Raw genomic sequence first — 22,780 nt, 5'->3', positions numbered from 1 at the left:
ATGCCTGTACACAGACACAAACACACACATACACACACGCCTACATACACATACAGATACCCACACTGATGCCTGTACACAGACACAAACACACACGCCTACACATACGTACACAGAAAGGCACACGCCTACATATATACACTCGTGATTGCGAAAAGCATAATTTGAATTCAAAATGTTAAAATTCATTTTTTCCCCTCGCTTAAATTCCTTCAAAGGACGTTATCTTCTTTGGAAAACAATGACAGATTTTTTGTTCGAATATTAACCACTGGAGTGCACAGCAAACTTGCGTTTCTTAATGCAAATTACCTGAAGAGTTCCAACTTCAAACGCTTCTCCTATAAAATTTCATTTCTTTTCATATTGTGGCACTCGTCTTCCAAATGAGCGATATTGCCATGTTTTTGTGCCACTCACTTGTTGCTAACTTCGCGATACATCTTGAAGTTGTGATACGTCACCAGATTTTGAACTGAAAAGTTAAACGTTGTCCGGTAACCGAAAGGAGACCGGATGTAAACCGACTGTCCGGTTGTGCAGGGACTGATTTACGGCAGGACATTCGGGCCCCGGGCCCGGGACACCAAAGAAAAGGGGGCACCAAAATTTTTTTTTTTTTTTTTTTTTTTTTTTAATGTCCAGTGTTCGGGGCCTCTAACAAAAGGAAACAAAAAAAATTTGTCATTTGACAATTTTTTTTATTAAATGAAAGCATATTAGCTAATTGTGGAGAACGACCATTTTCGCTATTGAAGAGAATTAAGTGTCCTTTGCGTACTCTCATTTCTGATGGTAAATTATCTTGATTAGCTCTGTTATCAATAAAAGTAAGTTTGACCTAAAACTTGATTATGAGGACATTATAGAATGATTTATTACAAGAAAACAAAGGAGAAAATATATAAAGAATCATTGATGTGCAGAAAGCACATTATGGTTCACTTTTACCATTTGTATCATAGTTTTTCCATCTGCAACTGTAAAAAATTTTCTAACATGAAAACCATAAAATTATTTTAGATTTATAATAAATGATTTCTCTGCAAAACATCTTAATTATTAACTTTTTTCGTATGAAATCGATATTTTAAAGTTTTCTTTCTATCAAAATAATATCCAACACTTACCTTCATATTTTTTATGTGTGGGGGGCGGGGGGGCACCATATCTGTCAGTGCCCGGGACACCCAGGTGTTTAAACCGGTCCCTGCGGTTGTGGCCTACACAGACTTCTGCTTTGCCCTCGTTATGGACTTATCAGTTTGGAATGGCGAATAACCGAGACGGAGGCTAATGTCGTATCATTGAAGCTCGGTTATTCACTATTCCAGACTGCTAAGTCATGAATCCACGACAGCGACGAAAGTGCAATCTTTGGATGTGATGACAGGGCTGTCGGTATATTGTATGTAGTTCTGCCTTAGCCCTAGCTTAAGGGCGGTGACTTACTGCTTAAATCTAGTTAATTGATGGCGACATCGGCAAACTGACACGGGATTCGGCATCTCATTTTTTGGCTCCAAATTTTTCACCACCTTGGCTATAAGTTACCGAGTTGGCGAAAATTAATTGGCGTCAAAAACCTTTCGATACATCGCAAAGTGATCGTTAGGGGTGCTCAAAATGGGGGAATAAGACGCAAGTTGCGCCTTCAAAATTTTTGAGGATTTTTTAATTTATTTATTTAAATTTATTTATTAATTTATTTTTAATGAAAATTGTTTAATTTATTTTGTTCTGTTTATATTTTATTTCATTTATTTATTTAGTTCGTGTGTGTGTGTGTATGTCATTCACGTAAAACAGAATTTTTCTAACAATATAATAATAATAGTGATTAAAAATAAATAAATAAAAATTTAAATAAATAAAATAAAAAATATTTTTTTAAAATAAATAAAATAAAAAATATTTTTTAAAAAATAAATAAAAAGAAAAATATTTTTTAAAAAATAAATAAAATAAATTTTTTTTTTAAATAAATAAACTAAAAAAAGAAAGATAAAAAAATAAAAAAAAAAAGAGGAAGAGGGTTGAGAAAAATTTTTGGGGGAGGGGGGAGGGAATTTGCGCCGTTGAACTTGAGGGGAATGGGCACCCCTGGCCCCTCGTGATAGTATAACTTCAATTGCATTTTCATTGTACTTGCTCAGTCATGTCAGAGAACGTAAAAGTGATATTTTATAGCAGTTATAAATCATTTCTTGCAGGTGGAAGTGTTGAGTTCGAAACGCAACCGGTGTTTGCTGAGTGCGTTGTGTCTCGCTTCCGCCATGTATGAGCCGACAGAAGAATGGGAATTTTTACCCAATTTTCGCTGGCAGCCCATCCCGGTGCAGTTCATAGCCCACGGAAAAGATCCGGTAAAGTATGATTTGAAATTCTTGAACAACACAAGAAAAACAAGAAGTTCCGTCTAGAACTATACAAGCCTACTTTCCCGTATACCCATATTACTTTCTAGTACCTGATCAATATTCTCAAAAATAGCTAAAATCGCTAATTGTTTCAAACATATTTTTGCTAATTTCTAGGAATAAAGTATTCCTCACACATCTAAAAAAAAGCAGCACCTTTTAAACAAAGCAGTTAATACACTTTTTTCCCTTTAAAAAAATCTTTGACAGCTTTCAAAACGAAAAAATAATAATTAAAATTAATAAGCTTATTAAAATAAATACATCATATATATAAAAAAAAATCGTTTCTTTTTCCCCTGTTGCCAAAAATAATTTTTTAAATGAATTAATACACCTTACCAAAATAAATAAAAACAATAAAATGTCAACTTAAGGAAATACTTTTCATTGTCAAAAAAAGAAAAAAATCGTCTGCGCATATCGTTATGTAGAAACATAAATGACTTCGAGTTTATTCGCCGAAAACTGAATACCTAAGTTAAAACTTTAGCGTGAAAATAAAAACAAATCATATCAACAATAATTATTTCACTGTGAAAACCATAGCTGCGGAGTCGGAGTCGATCTCATTTTGGGATAAAGGAGTCGGAGACGAATATCCAAGAATCGGAGTCAGTCATTTGTCCTCTGTGTATAAATTTTTGCCAAAGCTACGAAGTCAGAATCGAAGTCGGGGAGTCGGAGTCCTATTAATTGTCGGGCACAGGAGTCGGAGTCAGGTGCCTCTAAATTCTCGGAGTCTTGAGTTTGGCGTCAAGAGCTATTTCCAACAAAATTTGTTTGAAATAAGTCCGCCTTCAAGTACGGAATCTACATTGACTTTCAGTTTCCCCGTAGGCGCTAAAGTTAAGTTTTTTTGAACTGTTTAAAATTGAACAAAAAATAGTACAACTCAAAAAGTGAAATATCTGAATGAGGTGTCCTCGCCGAGATCTTTCGAACAAAAAAAGATTTGTTCGAATCGGACTATTCATTCAAGAGTTATTGGGGGGGGGGGGGGGGGACAGACAGACAGACCGAAACCGACAAACAGACAGACCGACATTTTTCCCCATCTCAATACCCTACTTTCTAATTTTTAATTTTTCGATATTTATTTAATTATTTTATTTATTTTTGATGTTTTTTTTTTGTTTTGTTTTTCGTGACATTTTTAAGATGCATTAAGCCTTTTTTCATGCTTTTTTCTTCTTTTTCTGACTTTTACTGGGAAAGTAGGCTAAAAAGTGAGAGTATCTCCGATAGGGCATAGATTATCTTAAAATAAATGCAATCTACATTTTAAATTCAAGTTTCTCGACTGTATATAAATTGCTTCTGTCTTAAGCACTAAATTATGCATTTCTGTATGTAACAGTATACAGTATATTGTGTAACAGTGTATTGTGTATTATAGTATATTATTGAGTCTAAATATGGCCAGTTTGGTCATAATCTTGGAATTTTTCCTTCTGAGGTTCAAAAATATTTTTAACTGGACGTCGGCTAAATTTCTCTCTTGAAGTAACTGAACATTTGAAATGAGTATTTTGTACCGTAATAATAAAAAGGAAAGTAATTAGTTGATTGTTTAATACTTTTTTCGCGGATGAAAAGAAAAAGTTATCCTCCAAAACAAATTAACATTCCACTACCTAATTCATATCTAGCATTAAAGTTTCAGTTATTTTTTTTCTAAACATATACAGATTTTTATGCACCAACTACAAAAAAGAAGAAAAAGAAAAAAAAAGGGGGGGGGGGGAGGAGTCAGAATTGAATCTTGGAGTACAATGCCGGCAAAAAAAAAAAACTTTACACTTGGTTGGCAATTCAGAACTTTGCATGCGAACTTATTGTCATGATTTTACTTACTATGCTACCTAGTGATTTGGCTGAATACCGAATATATAGCCCACAAACTATGTAGATTTTTTTTTTCGTGAAAGTATCTGTTATATCCACCAAAATAATAGAATTTCTTTCAAAAATACAAATTTTATTTGAAGGTTTTCGGCACATAACAAGCAGAGTTTTCCGTCAACCGTTACCAAACTATCAGAATATTTGGCGGCATACAAGAGAAACATAATATTAAAATTTGAAATTAAAAGAATGAAAATTTGATGAAATATGAACGTTTAAAGCAATTTAATTTTCACTGCTCATGCGCGAAAGGTAGCAATTTATAACCTTCATAATCCAAAGCCCAGGTCGATCCTGCAACTCATAATGAAATTCCAGTTCAATATCTTTAAAATTTAAAAGTAAACAGCGATCTAATGAGCCGAATTTCAATAATACTTGGATAGGTGATTGAATCGCGAGAGATCGTTCGCAAATAATCCAACAGTTTGGGAACAACCCCTAACGATTCGTTGCCTATCCAAGAGTTATTGAAATTTGTCTCGTGAGATCGTTGATAACTTTTTAAATTTTAATGATATCGAACTGGAATTTTACAATGAGTTGAAGGATCTACTTGCGATTTGAAGTAGAAGGTTATAAATTGATATCTTTCGCGCATGCGCAGCGAAAATTCAACTGCTTTAAACGATTCGTCACCTGTCCAAGAATTAGTATAATTCGGCTCATTAGATGTCGGATCTCTTTCTAAAGTTTTAAGAAATTGAACTGGAGTTATGAGTTTGGATATCTACTTGGGTTTTAAATTATAAAAGTTACAAATTGCTATTTTTCGTGCATGCGCAGTGAATATTGAATAGTGAAATATTGAAAATTTATATTTCATCAAATTTTCAATATTTTAATTTTAAATTTTATTATTATATTTTTCTTGTATGCTGTCAAATATTCTGAAAGCTTAGTAACGGTTGACGGAAAACTCTGCGTGATATGAGCCGAAAACCTTCAAAAAACATTTGCATTTTTGAAAGAAATGCTTATATCTACGTGGATATAAGAGATACTTTCACAAAATATATTACTACGCTAGATATTTTGAGAAAACTTTCCGAAGGATATCAGTTCTTAATTTCCAGAGTTCAGGGATAAAAAGAGAGCTGTGTTAACTGATCTTGTTTTCTCTGAAATAAAAATATTTTTGACGCAAATTTACCAAAAGGATTTTAGCTGGAAGATAACAGGCTGAAAAGTATTATATCCAGAATTGTGCTTCAAGTGGCAATCAATTATAATAAAAAAAATTGTGATTTAAATTTGAAGTTAGTACTTATCACTCAATGCTGCAATGATTTTCAAAAAAAAAAAAAAAAAAGCTTTTAAACATTTTTTAAGGGAGCAAAAAGAAAGCAAAAAATAGTCAAAAACTTAGTACAGCCCATCAAGACTCTTGACGTGGCAAACTAACTGTTTTTATTTATCATTATTAAATCATTTTGGGTATTGTTTTGCTCAATTAAGCCCCTCATAGGGTATTCCATATTTTTTTTATTATTTAAGTATTCAAAATGTTGATTACAATGTTATTAATGTAATTCTGTTTTATAGTATAATAATATTGTATAAAGATACATTATACAAATAGGTTTTAAACTTTAAACATTATATTATTTTAATAAGTTAAACGAAGATCAAAACTGTTATTTGCATAACAGTTTGGATCTATGATAGATTAAATATTGGAATTTTCTGATTAATTTTTTTCGCTAGATATCAACTAATTTATTTTAAAAATGTACCTTTCAGTTTTGATTAAAAAAATCAATTAGTTAAAAAAATTATTTTTTCCATTTAAAATGAAATGTATTTTTTAAAACCTCTTCAATGAATTTCATTATGAACATGGATCATGTAGGTCGTTTTCTACATTAAAAATAGTTTAGTGGATAAAATGTGATATTTTTCATTGTAAATAAAACCCTTCACCAGCTCAAAATAATGTATTCAGATAATACTTCGATATGTTTTTAGTTAAAACTTTATCAGAAAATTGCTTTTTAGTACTTAGGTAGCGTAAAAGAATGCCCAGCAGCACGAAAAGAAATTGACAAAATGCATAAGGCACCCGAAGGTGAGAGGTTTTTGAAACAAAATAAGGTAAGTCACTTGCAGAAGGTAATATGAGGTCGAAACTTATCATGGCTATGTCATTATTTTGTATCAAAAACCATAATAATCTCTGTTTAAATTTAAAAAAAATTACCTCTGTAAAGCGAAAAGTACAATATACTTGCATTATTTTAACTACGATAAGAAACGCACGCTTCCACAACTATGATTTGAGAAATGAAAGTTTGAATCAAAATATTTATTTTTGAATTAAGAGTAATGCGGTAGGACATACTGTTACAAATTCTGTAAATAGTAATCATTATAGTAACGTAACCTGTAAATAGTTTCCTGTAATGAATATACAGCCCTATACATTCGGCTGATTTATACGATCCCCCCCTATTTTTTTTTTCATTGATAAAATTTGTGAATGAAATAAGAAAGTGTAGAACGGTGTAGCATTTTCTGGAATAGTTGAGAGATTTCTTTCGATGTGTATAAAAGCCGTTACGCATGATAAAGAGTCAGTCTCGATTGAGAATTTGTACTGAGAGTGTATTAGCTCTGTTTATTGCGAGGCATTTCGCTGTGCTGTTTTTCGTATTTGGGAGTAAATACGTGTGTAACCGTTGAGTTTACGGTGTTGAGTGATATTTGCTTAATTGCTGATGATTAATTTAGCAGTTGTTGACGATCTTTCCTGTACATAGTGTAAATAAATTTCCTGTATTTTTAATCAAGAACTGTGTCGTCCTTTCAAGAAAGTTGGAAGTCGCACCGGATCCGTTACAATATATATATTTTTTAAATGTTACAATAGGGTGGTTTCCTTCAGACAAAAGTACTGCTTTTAGTCATTGAAATGGATAGAATGAGCAAAAAAAAAAAAAAAAAAAAAAAAAAATAACACGTACCCAGAAAATACTTTAATTTTTACAACCTTTTTTTTTAAATTATTTTTTTTTAAATGTCCGATTTTTCAAACAAGGCGTGATCTTGATGACGTCACAAATGATGCATGCACTTTGCCACATCTTTCTACTACGTTTTCCACGTTATGATAATCAAGCAGCGAATTAAAATTGCGCTCTACGCTTGCACCATATCGTTGCCAAGACACGTGAGTAAAGATGCAAATTAAATATTTTTTATCGTGAATGACAACACTGAATGGCATTTCATCATTTGTGATGTCATCGGCAGAAGCCGTAAACAATGAAAGAGCTCCGATTTAACTAATTTTTTAAAAATATCAAACGAAACAAATTTATCAAAAAATGGTCAGATCCTATGTTTTTAAGCATGCTCTTTCAGATAAAAATACTTTTAAAATTTTGGAAACGACCGCATTAGCTAAAAACTGAAATTTTAACATATGTGACATTTCGCATTTTCTGATGTAAGAAACTACGTACTGTAGCATCCGTAAAATACCCTTCTATTTCAGGGAGTAAGTTGATGTGCCATTGCTTTTTTTTTTTCCCATTCAATTTTTAAGATCACTATTCTTTCTACACTTATATTGCATATCCAACAGCTTCCGCTGTGTGCCGTTTAAGAACTCTGAAATTCCCTTTTAGAAAATGCTAAAAATTCTTTGCCATTGCCACTCTAAACAGATAATCACACGATAGTACAATAATGGGAAAAATCTAAATAGCGATCGAAACAGCATAAAGAATCATGTATTTGGACGCATAATTTATGTCCCGTTATCGAAATATGAGGTCTTAAAAGTCTGTCGAAATTTTAAGGAAATTACCCAATTGTAGACAGTTTCAGTGAAAAATGGTCGACATCTTTCACACGCTCTGCAGATGGATAGTCTGCCATATGCAGACGGTTTCTTCCCAAGTCTTTAAAATTGGCAACTTTACCATAACTTTCGGAAGACTTTAAGATCTTATATTTTGATAACAGGAGGAGGAGCACGAGGGCATATTACTTATTTGTCAAAAAACACGTTTCGCTATTTCCTATTATTGCTAAGCATTAAAATTTTTTTCATAAGTACACTATTCGTTTGGTTCTGAGGAGTCATTTTGCTTTGAGACAGTTCCCGCAATCTACTAGAAACTTGTGAATGAAACCACATCATTGAAACTTTTAACTTTTACCATGTCCCCAACAAAATTCGCCTACGCTTATAGGTCGTGACAATCGCTGAAATTCATGGCAATAAAGAGGGCGCTACAGGTGACCCCTCTTCCATTACGTTGCCATTGATTGGTGGATGTAAGGGTTCCGTTCAGCGCCTCTTGCGGTCAAAATGGGCGACGATTAATGAAAAATAAACAAAATTTGAAACATTGACATTGATTCGTGGATGCATGAGATGATCATAGTTGCATCGGTTTAACACAGAAAGGTCATAAATTGTCAAGGCCCGTTAAGCGTCAGCGCCATCTGGTGTGGCCATGCTTGGACATTTGAAAACAGAAAGAAGAAAAATCTGATTTTTTTTATCAATATCAATACATTTTTTTATTTGAATTTTCTCATTTTTCATCAGCGAAGGCAATGCATTATTTTTGAAGCTCTGAAGTAATTATTGTGCCCTTTCGATACCAAATTTACTTCTCAAAACACAGTAATCTCCCGATTAACCGTGGAATTGGGTGGCACGACTAGTGTAGGGGACAACTTAAATCGCGGATAAACACAGCAAGAAAGGTAAAATGAGGGTCAAATAAGATAAAAATTGTCCCTCCTCAAAAACCTAGCTGTATTGATGCATAATACTTTCTACAAACAGTGAAAATAGATACAGTACACTAAAAATGTTTTTTATTTTTGAACAACAAAACTTAGCAGCAATATAGAATAGAACAAGTGTATATACGATGAAGAAAGCACGAAAAATAAATACATAAATAAAGACCAAAACAACTGAGTCTAATTTCACAATTTTTCGACAAAGAAATAGCCTTTGATATGTTTTTTTTTTTTTTTGCGAAAATACGTATTCCTGATTGTTGATTGAATTATCCGCGGTGCGGATAATTCACTCGCAGATAAGATAATCGGGAGCTTACTGTACTCTTATTCTTTAGTACACAATTCTACAGTTCAAGTAATCATTTCGTTTATCATCAGAAAATCTAAAATTGAACGCATGATCGCATGTAAACTGAAACTAAAATCAACTGCAGTACAAACTAAGTTTTTGCATGTATATTCGTTACATTTTACGTTTTACAAAATTAATCACGTAGCCATGATAAGGTGCCAAAAGTTAAAAAAATTATATGCAACAGGTGACTTACCTTATGCTTTTCAAAAACTTCAAAAAAAAAAAAAAAAAAAATTGTATATTTACAATCCTCTTCTCTTAGACCTAAACGAAGGTTCATTAATAACTATTAATTCTAAAAGTATGTTCCATATTTCTTTAACTATATTAAACTCTAATGGAAATCGTTACGAATGTGTTTTATTTTTGAAGTTAAGTTTAAGTATTTCTACGATTTATAAACTAGTTGACTGTTTTTTAAAAAATGGAAAGGTAAAAAAAAAAGTTTGATTTCTCGCATTCATTTCAATTTTAACGATTTTCAGTACTTAGGTAAAGTTTTTGACTGCCCAGCAGCGCAGAGAGAAGTTGAAAAAATGCACGAGTCCCCGGAAGGAAAGAAGTTTTTGAATGAAAATAAGGTAAGTCATCTGACTTCAGTTTTATGCGTAGTAGTAGTGGTACCCGCACGGCTTTGCCCGTAATAAAAAAAAATTAAAAGGTAATTTGGTTTGCCTGTATATTTACAAATAATGGATCGCCAATTGCTATGTTCATTTGCTCGCCCCTGTTACGGTTCCTCGTCATGATAATTTAATAAATTACCCGTCCACGTTACGATTCCGCGTTATGACAATTTGGTAATTTACTCGTCCACGTTATGATAATTTTCTCGGTAAAATGTTCTTAAAATTGGAATAGAAAAAGAACAAAATCGAATTTTCGAAAAATCGCTTCGGAGTGCACACCCGCATGCTACAAACTAATTTTGTGCCAAATTTCAAGAAAATCGGCCGAACGAGCTAGGCCCTATGCGTGTCACAGAGATTCAGACAGACTTTCCTCTTTATTATTAGTAGAGAAGAGAAGGATTTTTGCGAATATAAGAATTCTATATAAGTGTTGATTTCGCTGAAGTTGCGCACTTCGAGCCCGAATTTTAAATAAATTAAGTTGAAAAAAAAATCTTTCACGCTTCTTTGATCTCGTTTTTCACTACGTATGCCAAATTAATTATACAGTAAACTCCAACTATCTGAGCTCCGACTATGCGACTCACTGATTATCCGAAACACTTACAGAACTACATTAAAAAAAAAGACATTTTTAAAAAGATAAGACAACGAGGCGCCTGCGCCTAAAATTGTAGCCTACGACTGCGACTTTAGGCCAGCGCGAACATTATTGAGATGATGAGCCACCATCTCATGGGGCAGTTCTATTAATAGCTTCCTAATACACATACACTTGTACTACTAATACTCTATAAAAATTCGGATTGTTTTTTCTTACAAATAGTTTTTATCCTATTTTCAACACACATACAGTGATTAATTACAATGCATTAATTAATTAAAATCCAATTATCCAAATTTTTGATTATCCGAAAGGGTCTGGTCACAAATGATTCAAATAGTTAGAGTTAAACTGTATCAGGGAAATATTGACCTGATCACAGAAAATATAATTTTTTTCCAATGATGTTTTTTTTCTTTCTTTTTTCTCTCTTTTTATTTAATTTAATTTATTTATTTATGTATATTTTTTGGAAATAAAACAGTTTGTAATTTTTTTAATGAACTATTAAAAAGTTTATAAAATTCTGACACTGATTGGCGCCAAACTTGGTGAGACAATAACAAATTGCAAGCAGTTGCCGAAGTTTATTGCCTAATTGGTGTATCTGCTTGACAGTAGCCTGCTGAAAGATTAATATTTCATAGTATGCCTGTAGTCTGCAGCCATCCAAAATGGCTGCTTAGCAGACGCAGCCCGTTACTTATTAATAATTCATTTAGTTTAGTCAAACCATCTGAATTTGCCGGGCTGATGAGTGCTACTAAGCACGAAACTGCAGTCCTCGGCTGGAAATGACTGAGCTGGCGGTGTATTTCACGAATTCATTTAGTTATTTATTAAAATAATTTATTCAGTTATTCTGCTATTATGAAAATAGTCTATAATAATATTGGTTGGGTATTGTTATTATTATTATTTATTATTGTTAATTTTTACGCAACTTTTTTGAAGTGCGTTAAAAAAATGTTTTGGTTTAAATCATAATTTTTCTTGTGATTTTCTAGGAATTGTTTGAATACTGGGCTATGCATAGTGGATTGAAAGTAAGGAGTTGGAAGGATGCGGCAACACTTTTTGATGCACTAAATATGGAGGTATGGTTACTCTTAAAAAATACAGTTGACATCTGGTTTTACAAACTTTGAAGTTACACGCATTCACGGTTTTAACGAATTATTCGCTTGTCTCGAAAAATCTTCCATTAAAACAATGAAATTTTCCGAAATCCTTTTTCCGAACCGGAAATGGCGAAAATGTCTTTTTCAACCCCCTACGCAAGAAGGAAGAGGGTTATAAGCTTGACGTGGTTATCTGTGTACCTGTGTGTGTCTAAAAGTGAATACAACCCATAAAAAAAAAGTATGTGAATACGGCTTGTGATTCTAGGATGGTGAATAATATAGGAAAAAACTATCTATTTATGATGGTCTAAGGGGAGGATTCAGGGGAGGGTCAAAGGGTCAGCTGACCCTGCTGAGACAATAATTTCAAAATTATTATTATTTAACTAAAACTAGTAAATGTACATAGAATCAATGTAAACCTTGCTTTGTTTGGTTCTGTAAAGCATTTCTTCTCAGCGCGTCATAATTCAAGGGAATGATTGGGGCTATCGCTATTTTTTGAGTTCTTTGTTCATTTTCAAAAGAACAATCATCTCTAATGAGCTTAAAGTTTTTCTGGGTACTCTTCCACCAAACCACATGTCGCGTATGTGTGTTGTGTGTGCTTTTTATAATTATTTTATAGCTGTAATGTCATATATTCAAACTTACGGTAACATGACCAGCATGTTTGCCTGCAGAAATATGAGTTTTGATGAAAATTTGACGCATGGCGCAGCTTGCGCCATTGAAAAATTTAGAATTGAATAAATAAATATATATATACAGTGCCCGCCGCTTATTAAAATCACATTTGTTCTGAGGACATTTGATTTTATAAAGCGGCTGATTTTATAAACCGGCATAGCTACACTTAAAAAAATAAAAAGATTTAAAATTTAACTATTCTAAAAAGAAATGAATTACAGTTATTTATATTTTATTTTTAATGTTTCAAAACACAGTTGACATTTTGACGTAACATGCATGAGGGGTTTTTGTTTACACAAAGGTCTGAAAATATTGGCTTATTTTTGCTTCATTAACAGAATTTGAAATACAGATTCAACATTAGTTGAAAGTTCATAAAAGATTATGAAAGTTTTATCATTATTTTCTCTTAGTTGTAAAATGTATCGTATGGCACCAAGCGTTTTTTTTTTTTTTTGACATCTATTGAAGAGGGCAAATTTGGCACTTCAATTTCCTCATCTTCCGAAGTCGATTCCTCCACTTTTTAGTGCAACATTACTTCGGAATCTATTATGTCTGTTGCAATTTTTAACGTTATTATAATTGTCTTTTTAAATTTCTATCAAATACTTTCCAAATTCTTGATTTCATAAAAAGGCGATAGTGATTTTATTAAAAGATGGTTTTAAAACGCTTTGATATTGTAATGATTCTGTCTTTCCAGAATTGATTTTAAAAAGCGGCTGATTTTATAATCCAGTGATTTTATAAGTGGCGGTTACTGTATATATATATATTAGGGAGGTCCTTATTTATATGGGAAAATTCTTTTTTCGGAATTCAACAAGTGACGCCCCCTAGTTTTGTGACACTACAATAAAAAGTAATCGGTGCAAAATTTGAACTCGATCGGTCAATAATAACACGTGCCCCTAGGACGTTGAACTTTAAATCTTTTGATAATTTTCTCACAAATCTTCGAGTTTTTACTTCAGACCCCGTACATCGTTTCTCCTATGTTTGCAAAATATTTTTACAGCGAGGTAGCACTAAAATTAATCTTTTTAATTACTTCATATCGTCTCAAGATTTTACATTGAATTAGAATGAAATATTGTTTTAGAAACTTTACCTTAATCGTACGCTTTTCTCAATGTATCTCAATCGTGTGCATTTTTTTTCCGATAGTCTTGGTGTGTCTGTAAAATACTAAATTGCTTTTGTGACTCATATTTGGTAAATTGATTGTGAAATTCTTCGATTAATTGTGCTCCTCTTTCATTTGTATCATTCACAACTTTCAGCATTTTAACGGTATCTCTTCCATTTAAATAACTTCCTTCATTTTGCCATGAATCAGGATCAAATAGGAAAACATCTTTTGGTGTTTGTAACTTATCAAACAGTTTTATTGATTTGTAGTTGATTCTATAAAGAGGTAGATCTTTACTAAGAAAGTATTCCAAATCATCTACTGTTATTTGAAATTTTTTATACAGTCATCAGACACGTCTTCCTACTCAGCAAGCATTTTTTTGGAAGTAGTCTTTTAATATCTTCAAAGTTAATTCCTTCATCCAATACGAACAAAGCTACTAGTTCATCCCCTAAGTACCATAAGTGATTTATGAATTTTTCAATCACTGCTTCTGCTGCATGTTTGTCATCATTTAGCAGGTTTTTTAGACACTAGACTTTATATTAATTTAAAAGGCCTAGAATGGGTAGCTGCGAAAAACTATATCTTCATACAACATTTAACTGTAAAACAGCATTTACGGGCAATCTCTTCATGTAGTGTCAATTTAAATTGCTTCCTAAATATGTAAATTTTCAAACAAGAAATTCCTTTTGCCAGCCCTCTGGATCAGGGATAAGCTCCAGGCTGCCGAAAACATATCCCTGTTGGAGGGGGGGACTTCACCAAGAAATATTATTACACGTTATGAGAATTCTCTGTAATATTTCTTAATTCCGCTTTCTATGAACAATAATATGTCATCAAATTCTTCTTTTAGAATTTAAGCGGTATGTGTAATTTTTGAACTTTGAGGCACCTAAATAATGGAATATCTAGTCTAGAACTAAGAAAGGCAAGAAATTCTTTAAAGACACTCTGCAGTACGATTTCAAGTGCATGATTATAGCAATGCAAATGCAATTTATCACCGTTCAGCTTTTGCTCTAAAAAAATTACATGCACAATTTATACGGCCGGTATTGTAAGCCGCTGTATAAAAACATTACATCTTGAACAGTTAGCAATAAAGAGCAATTATCTAAGATATCATATACAACTGAAGAAATATCTCAGAAATTCTGAGTAGCTGTTCAACATTGGAACCTGAAGCTATCATGGTAAGCCTATCGGCGTTTTTTTTTCAGTTACATCTGGATGTAGCTTTGTATCCCAGGGAATAACTAAAAAATCTAAATTTAAATTCATGAAATCTGATTTTACCTCTGGAAGATTTTCTCTTGCTCTCTTAAGGGATGTACGATTGATCATAAGGTTATTTGGATTTAAATTTACTGCATCTACATAGGCTGGTAATAAATGAGCAGCATCTTTGTCCCTAATATGGAATTTGTCTAACATTGATGAAATGCGAGCAGATCTCAATAGTTGTCAAGCTTTTTGCGTTGTGGTAGACCAGATATAGAAAAAAGGTTCAATAGGTTAGGATAGATACCCATTTCGGTTTCTAAACCTTGTGAATTGCAAGAGAAATTTGATGATAATAAAGGACTATGTACTGAAATAGAAGCCAGTTTAAAGTACAGATTTTTACATTATTCCGATCTGGAATTTTTTTTTAATTTATATTTTAGACATGGAAAATAGAGTTTATTTTTATGGTAGGGTAATCGAGGATTTTTCAAAATTTAAATTGTAAGAACGGATAAACATTTAAGTATATAACTAAAGAACAGCGAGAATTAAAATATAATTGTCATTACTTCTATTTACAGCATGGAAACCTAGTGACCCTATTTGCCACACCTATTGCATACAAAGAAAATTTTCTAAATCAACACCCCAAAGCCTGGAGGAGGCAATTTTTTGCTGTCAAAAATCATTCACTAATGGCCTAGGCCATTCATTAATGGCCTTTAGAATCCCTTGTGTCCATCTTGGTGGAAAGAAATGTTCCCCTGCCGCTTGGTTTGAAACGAGCGCGAATAGCGGTATGCCTGTCCCAAGGCCATTGGTGTACATGTACCCTATGTAATATGTAAAATTTTACAGAATGAAAGTGAGAGAATGGTTGGTCTGGAAGCAGCAACATCTATTCAGGTTCAAAATTACTTTAAATATGAAACCTAGGAATATTTTTACATAAAAATGAGAAAATCCGCAATTTTTTCTTTAAAACTCAAAAAAGGGAGCCCTAGGGGCACGTGTTAATATTCATGGATTGACTTAAAATTTTGCATGGATCATTTATTTGTATAATGGAACAAATTGAGGGGGCGTCGTGTAAAATATCTACAACTTCAAAAATAAGGACCACCCTAATATATATATATATATATATATATATATATATATATATATATATATATATATATATATATGCGTGAAAGGATTTTGATCTCATTTGGGGGAGGGGCTCCGTAGCATGAGGATGTGCGCCATCCCCTTTGTCGGAATCCTTGCTTAACTGATACTTTTTTTATGTATGAGGGACAATGTTGGCCATTGAAACTTGACCCCCCCCCCCTTACAAAAATTTCTGGATCCCCCCTTGTGATGCTCTAACTGGACAGACCCCACCCCCGCCCCCAATCTCCTGGAGCTCTAAGTCAGGACCAGATTAAGGCATGGGCATGTAGGGAACAGGCCCGGGGCACCAAAATTTCCCTTCCATTCCCTTATGGAAAACCAAAAACGCTGGAAGGCGAAAATGCTCTACAGCAATGTGCACTGATACTCCTGCCAAAAACGTTCTTGGAGAAAAAGGAAATGCTGCAGTAAAACGAAAATAAGTACAAGAAAGAAAAATCTAATTTGAATTCTGAAATTTTTAATTCAAATTATGTTTTTCACAGTCACAAGTTTAGGCAGGACCCTACTTATTTGAGTTATTGTTTATAGACACAGCCCCTGTCCCCTCAAGACTGCCTTTCATCCTGAGCGGTTGCGCGTGTATAGTTGTGTGTGTGTAGGTGTGCGTGCGGTCATGTGTAGGCTATGCTTGTGTGTGTGCCCGCACACATACCCGCTGTGTATGTGTGCAAAAGCGCTCGCGTGTGTGTGTGTGTGTGTGTGTGTGTGTGAGTGTATGGATATGGAGCGCGCGTGTGTGTAGGACATGCACGCCACCAGATTCCGGGGGACAGTGGTCAGGACCAGAGGAGGAGCGGCAGCAGAGGCCAATGGGCGGTGGTGCTGCAGAGGCCCCTGGTACAAGCTGAAAAAGGAACTACAACATCAAGGACGGTCAAATGAAAACAGTAAGCAATTGTGATTGCTCAAAAATCCCCGAGACCAGCATGAAATCTAAAGACGAATGTATAAACTGAAAATCTCGAGAAAACTTTATTCAATGTAGAAGATGTCACATATGAGTTTGCGAGGGGTGTACTAGAGGGACGCCCATTTTCTTTGAATGAGAAAAATGCAATTTATGTGACGATATAGAATAGGCTAATGACCTTATGCTATGTATGCTAGGATTCACTATCGTTTCATGTTATAGCCTACTAAAAAATTATCTTTTTTTTTCTTTTTTTCGAATTATTGAATCATAAAAGTTAATATAACGTTTTTCGAAATACAAAAGTGTTTTCGTTTTTCAACATCTGCTTCTAAAATCGAATTTAAACTTTTTTTTAAATGGTGTAAAACCTAATTTTAAAGAAATTATAATACTAATTTTGTTTTATTTTACTCATTGGTATAGGCTTTACTTTGTTATTTAAAATATCCACGAGGCTTTGCGTCCAATATTCAAAGTCTATTTTGAGTTTTTTCTCAATTTGCTAACTTACTCCATGCTCTTCACCAACCTACCCCACCAGGTGCAAACTTTGCAAAGGGCCACGAAAAAATTATGCAAAATATATTAAAAGTATAGTAGTGTCAAAACAAAAAATGTGACTTTATTGCTGATACTATGCAGGTAACCCAAGTAACAAAAGAAAGTTTTTCTGCTTCATATACATCTTAAAAAGAAAAGTTTAAAAAGTTCGCCAACATGTCTCGGTCTCTCCTATACTTATCCATCAACCGTGAGACATTCACGGAAATGTGTAGGAAAATCAATCAGCTTCTAACGCCCATATTCACCAGACGATTCGCATTTCTGTCAACAGTGGTCAGACGCTATGTAGTTCGGTTCGTAAAGTTGTGACAGTTTGTGACAAGGGGGAGGTAGGGGGTAACAAGAAGGGTGACACCACACACGATTTTTTATAGCAATATGCTTATGAGAAACGGCGGACAAGAGGAAAACAGGGAGAAAGGTGAAATGTGATATTTTGTGACACGGGGGGGGGGGGGGTCAAATTTATTTTTAAAAAAATGTGGCATCATATATGGACAGCCTCACAGATAATCATTTTAATTTAAATTTGGGGTGTGGGAACCTTTAAACCTTTAAAATAAATTTCCATTAAACGTTTATGCATTAAAAATATTTAAATCAACAGCTTTCAAGCAAAACCTGAATCATGTTTTCATGTGGATTAAAGTGACTGAATTTAAATATTAATGGGGTGCATGAAAATGTACTTATAATTTCATTTGCAAACGCGATTTTCTCAAAACGTCACTTTTTAAAACTCATGTTTTTTTTTCCTAGAAAACTACTTTACATATTACTTTGAAATATTCACTACATTTTACTTATATGTTCAAAATTATGCTCAAGTGAAAGTTTTGCTTTAGAACTCACACTTTTCACCTGAACGGTTATTTTCATTGTCAAAAACGAACTTTTTTTCCTTTAAAAAGTGACTATTGTTTAAAATTTAATAAGTTATGAAATTAATAGAAAACCTTAAAATTTCACTTTAGTAGACTTTTAGATATCTCTTGAAACTTGTAAGTTTATATCATACTAGTGGCACCCGCACGGCTTTGCCCGTAATAGAAAATTAAAAGGTCTTTTGGTTCGCCTGTATATTTACAAATAATGCATGGTGAATTTTCTCGCCAATTGGCTTGTACTCATGTTTTGGTTCCACGTTATGATAATTTCGTAATTTAATCGTTCATCTTATGATAATTTTGCTCAGGAAAATGTTCTTAAAATTGGAATAGAAAAAAAACCACATCGAATTTTCGAAAAATCGCTTCGAGGTGCACACCCCCATGCTACAAACTAACTTTGTGCCAAATTTCATGAAAATCGGCCGAACGGTCTAGGCACTATGCACGTCACAGTAATCCTGAAAGAGAGGCCCTGTTTATGTACACTCCGGCTTCACCCCGGGTTGAAGCGGAAGATGTATAAAAGGGGGATTGCAGCCGAGTTGATGGGAAGACCCGTTTCTGTCAAATCGTGGATTCTCCTTTACGTTCCCATCAGTCCATGCTCTAATATCCTTTTTTGTGTGTGTGTCTTTTTTATAGTTAAATTGAGCATTAAAAAACATGTTGCAGAACTTTTCTGAAAATAATTTGGAGCATAATGGGTTAATTACTTATCACAACTGCACTGTGAATAATATTATATTTCAATGTGAATCCTATTATTTCATCCTTTTAATTTATTACTTGAATTTCATAAATGTAATCAAAAATAGCTTGTGACAAATGCAATAGCTTTTACTAATTTCGACTGGGGATCAGCATTGTGAGAACTAGCATTAATCAGTCAATTGTGTAAAAAATATGTCTGGATCTTCTAAATCCACTTCTAAATTAAATTTTTTGCCTTTCTGGATTGTCAATATCGTGGCCGCACTTAAGGGATGGGTTTTTAGGGTTCCAACCCCCTCCAAAATTTTCACAACTGTTCCGAAATATGCTTTTATTAGACTTTTTTTCTGAAAAAAATTGTTTCAAATGGATTTATTTTTATTAATTTATTTTATTTTGGTTTTCAATTTTATTTAAAAATAAAATTTTTATTGACGAAACCCCAGTAATTACTTTTAATTGTACTTCTTGTGGGAAAAATCCGCCAATAATCCTTCAATGTAGGTGGAGGGAATTCCCTCCTGTATTGAACGAGGCTTGAAGCCGGGTTGGATGCATAAAACGACCTTATTCCGCGATCCGATTTATATCCGGGTTGACGCCGGGTTGAATCCAGCTGCATAAACAGGACCAGATAGATCCGGACAGAGAGACTTTCAGGTTTATTATTAGCAAAGAAAAGCGTTTTTAAGAAAGAGGTACATAAAATTTACCGATTCAACATTACGCATATGCAGGATACCGACTCCCCTTAAAGAAATCAAAATACAGTTACAAAAATAAATGTTTATGCTTCAGAATTCATAATGTAAACAATGCTTTGAAATGCGGACTTCCCTCAACACCAATATTGAGATAAATCCCCATTTCCCTTAACATTTGACATCTCAGGGGTGCCCACCTAGTAGGGGGGGGGGGGGTCATGGCTCAGACTGCGCCATTGACATTTTTACGGGGAAGGGCGTTTTTAAGGGGAATTTTTCTCTAACTGGGGTGGGAGAGGACTCGTACCCTTGGAGATGTGGGCAGTTATGATATTTAAGGGGTTGCGCCCTTGCTCTTGGGGGGGGGGGGCAGCCCTGACCTTCTCATGTCAAATTTGAGTTCCTTTTTTTTTGATCAAAGTTTTCAATAGTCTTCTGTTCAAAAAGGCCAGTTCACTGAGCTCCAATAAGTTAACTGTCCGGATCTTGGTTTTCATTTGGAAGAAACAAGAATTTTGTAAGTAAAATTGTACTATAAAAATTTATTTGACGGTAATTATAAATTCTTCTTCTTTTAATACATACGTTACTGATGAAACGCAAAATGATAAACTAATTATTAAAATTAAACTAATTCACCTTTTGATCATTAGGTCTCTCTTCTTTTATCTCTCTGGGAGAATTTAAATTATCCCAAAGAAGTATTACAGCACACAAAAGTTTTAAGACGAAGAATACTATAGATGCAAAATTTAGATTTGAAAAAAAAAACTACAAAAAATTTATAAGTTTATTTCATGTATTATATATGCGTTACATCTTATGCACCTAACGAGTAAAATCTTTGCATTTTTAAATCGGTAAAATTCAGTAATAATTCCTACAAATTTTCTGTTTCAGAAAACTTACAACTTCCTTATTCCCGACTGGGCGGAAAAGCATTGGGAGGAGCTTCGCTATGTAAATGATATGTCTTATTATCTCTCTGGAAGAACGAAAAAATACCAGACTCTTCGAGCAGGTAAGAATTTTTTGGTGCAATGTATTACGAGGGACGTTTTTAAAGTAAGGTCCGTTTTGAAATAAAAAAGAACGAGAACAGATAAAGCAAAGACATTTATTGCAAAAAAATCTACCACCCTTACGCTACAGTTCGACACTGCTCCCGTGATTTTCCAAGCATTTGTCATAGCGTGGTACAGGTTTTTGTATACCTATTCGTAGAAAATTGCCGCCTGTGTAGACGACCATGGGGTAACATGTTCTCTGAGCTCATTATTGCTGTTGTGCCACAGACCACCTAGGAAGGACTTTAGATGCCGAAACAAATGAAAGTTGCTGCGAGCGAGGTGGGGGCAAACCAGAGGATGTTCAAAAACGTCCCAGCCAAAGCCCTGTAAGAGTTCTCATGGTCGTCTACACAGGCGGCAAATTTGTACGAATAGGTATACAAAAACCTGTGACACGCTATGACAAATGCTTGGAAAATCACTGGAGCAATGTCAAAATATAGCGTAAGGGTGATAGATTTTTGTGCAATAAATGTCTTTGCTACATCTATACTCGTTCTTTTTTTATTTCTAAACGGACCTTACTTTAAAAACAAGCCTCGTATATAGCTGCTTTTTAAGAAGCTATTTTGTGCGTGAGATAATAAAACGGAAAGCAACTGGCGTAAATAAAAAACATTGAAAATGGTTCATTAAAAAAAGAGTTACTTTGCGCGTAGTATAATAAACGGAGGAGTAAAAGTTTTACGTTTAATGTTGTTTCTTTGCGACAATTCACGTTGCTTTTACTTTTATTTTATTGTATACAGCCCGATCAAAATAGACATTCGAAGTCGAAAAAATTTGCATAGTGTCAAAAGTCCCCTTCTATCCCGGTGGAGCTAAAATTTTATTCAAGGTCAAAGGTCAAAATTAAATTAAAAAAAAAAAAAGAATGAAAACATTCGTACAGTGCTGAAAATTGGTACAAACTTTAAATGTATCACTATAAATAGGATATCAAAAATCCCCATCGATCCCTCTGAAACTAAAATTTTATGGAAGGTAAAATATCAAAATAAAAAAAAAATGATAAAATAAAAAATCGAAAAAATTCATAGATCTGAAAATTGGTACAGACACAAACTACACCATTATAAATGAAATATAGAAAATTCCCATCAACCACACTTAATAAAAACATTTTATGCAAGGTCAAAGGTTTTAAAAAAAATCTTTTTTTCTTTGCAACTATTTCACAAACGGTACGTGTTGTCATAAAAAAGTGCATATAAAGTTTGTGAATTATGCAATATATTCAAAATGTCTAGTTCAACTCTTTAGGGAACGAATTATGAGAAATTAAAGAATTTTTTTTTCTCATCATTTTACAGCTATGAGATGCCTCTGAAAGCAAGTGCAAAACATTTTTTTAGTACACTACACATTACTTTCTCTCTTTTTAGGATTCATTTTTCATTTAAAACAAATTTAAATGCATGCACACTATCTATGCACATACGACGGAGAATGACTGAGAAAATATTCTTACTTATTTCATATAAAAAAAAACATGTTTATTAAAAAGCTCATGTATTTTTGCCTCGCAGTCAAACATTACCAATTAATTGACAGTAAGATATTGGAATCCATGGAGCCATTTAAAGATGATTCTTGCACTCATTTAAAGGTCTCTTTCTGCTTCGCATGGTCAAATGAAGTCGCTGCACACAAATTCAAAAAATTAAATTAATTTGAATTTTTGGCCTCTTGAATTCAAAATTATGTTTTTTGCAATCACGAGCGTGTGTGTATGAATGCGCGTGTGTGTTTGTATAGGCGCATGTGTGTGGGTGTGTGTTTGTGTGTATGTATGCATGTGTGTGCGTGTTAGGTATGCAGTGTTGTGTGTGTACGCGCGTGTGTGTGTATGCGTTCGTGTGTGTGTGTATG

The 22,780-nt window shown here is 33.6% G+C and overlaps 1 protein-coding gene across 1 annotated transcript in view; it reads left to right on the top strand.

The window, feature by feature from the left end:
• LOC129233244 (lysosomal acid phosphatase-like) overlaps window positions 1–22,780 on the top strand; it is a 59,296-nt gene that overhangs the window by 20,576 nt on the left and 15,940 nt on the right. The window contains exons 4-7 of the mRNA XM_054867296.1: window positions 2,214–2,366; window positions 9,936–10,031; window positions 11,694–11,783; window positions 20,739–20,859. Of these exons, the coding sequence (XP_054723271.1) occupies window positions 2,214–2,366; window positions 9,936–10,031; window positions 11,694–11,783; window positions 20,739–20,859 (460 nt within the window). The remainder of the gene's footprint in view (window positions 1–2,213; window positions 2,367–9,935; window positions 10,032–11,693; window positions 11,784–20,738; window positions 20,860–22,780) is intronic.

This window comes from Uloborus diversus, unplaced genomic scaffold (assembly GCF_026930045.1).
Source record: "Uloborus diversus isolate 005 unplaced genomic scaffold, Udiv.v.3.1 scaffold_284, whole genome shotgun sequence".
NCBI classification, from domain to species: domain Eukaryota; kingdom Metazoa; phylum Arthropoda; class Arachnida; order Araneae; family Uloboridae; genus Uloborus; species Uloborus diversus.
Note: the sequence above shows the minus strand (reverse complement) of the source record. Positions and strands in the feature narration are given on the sequence as shown.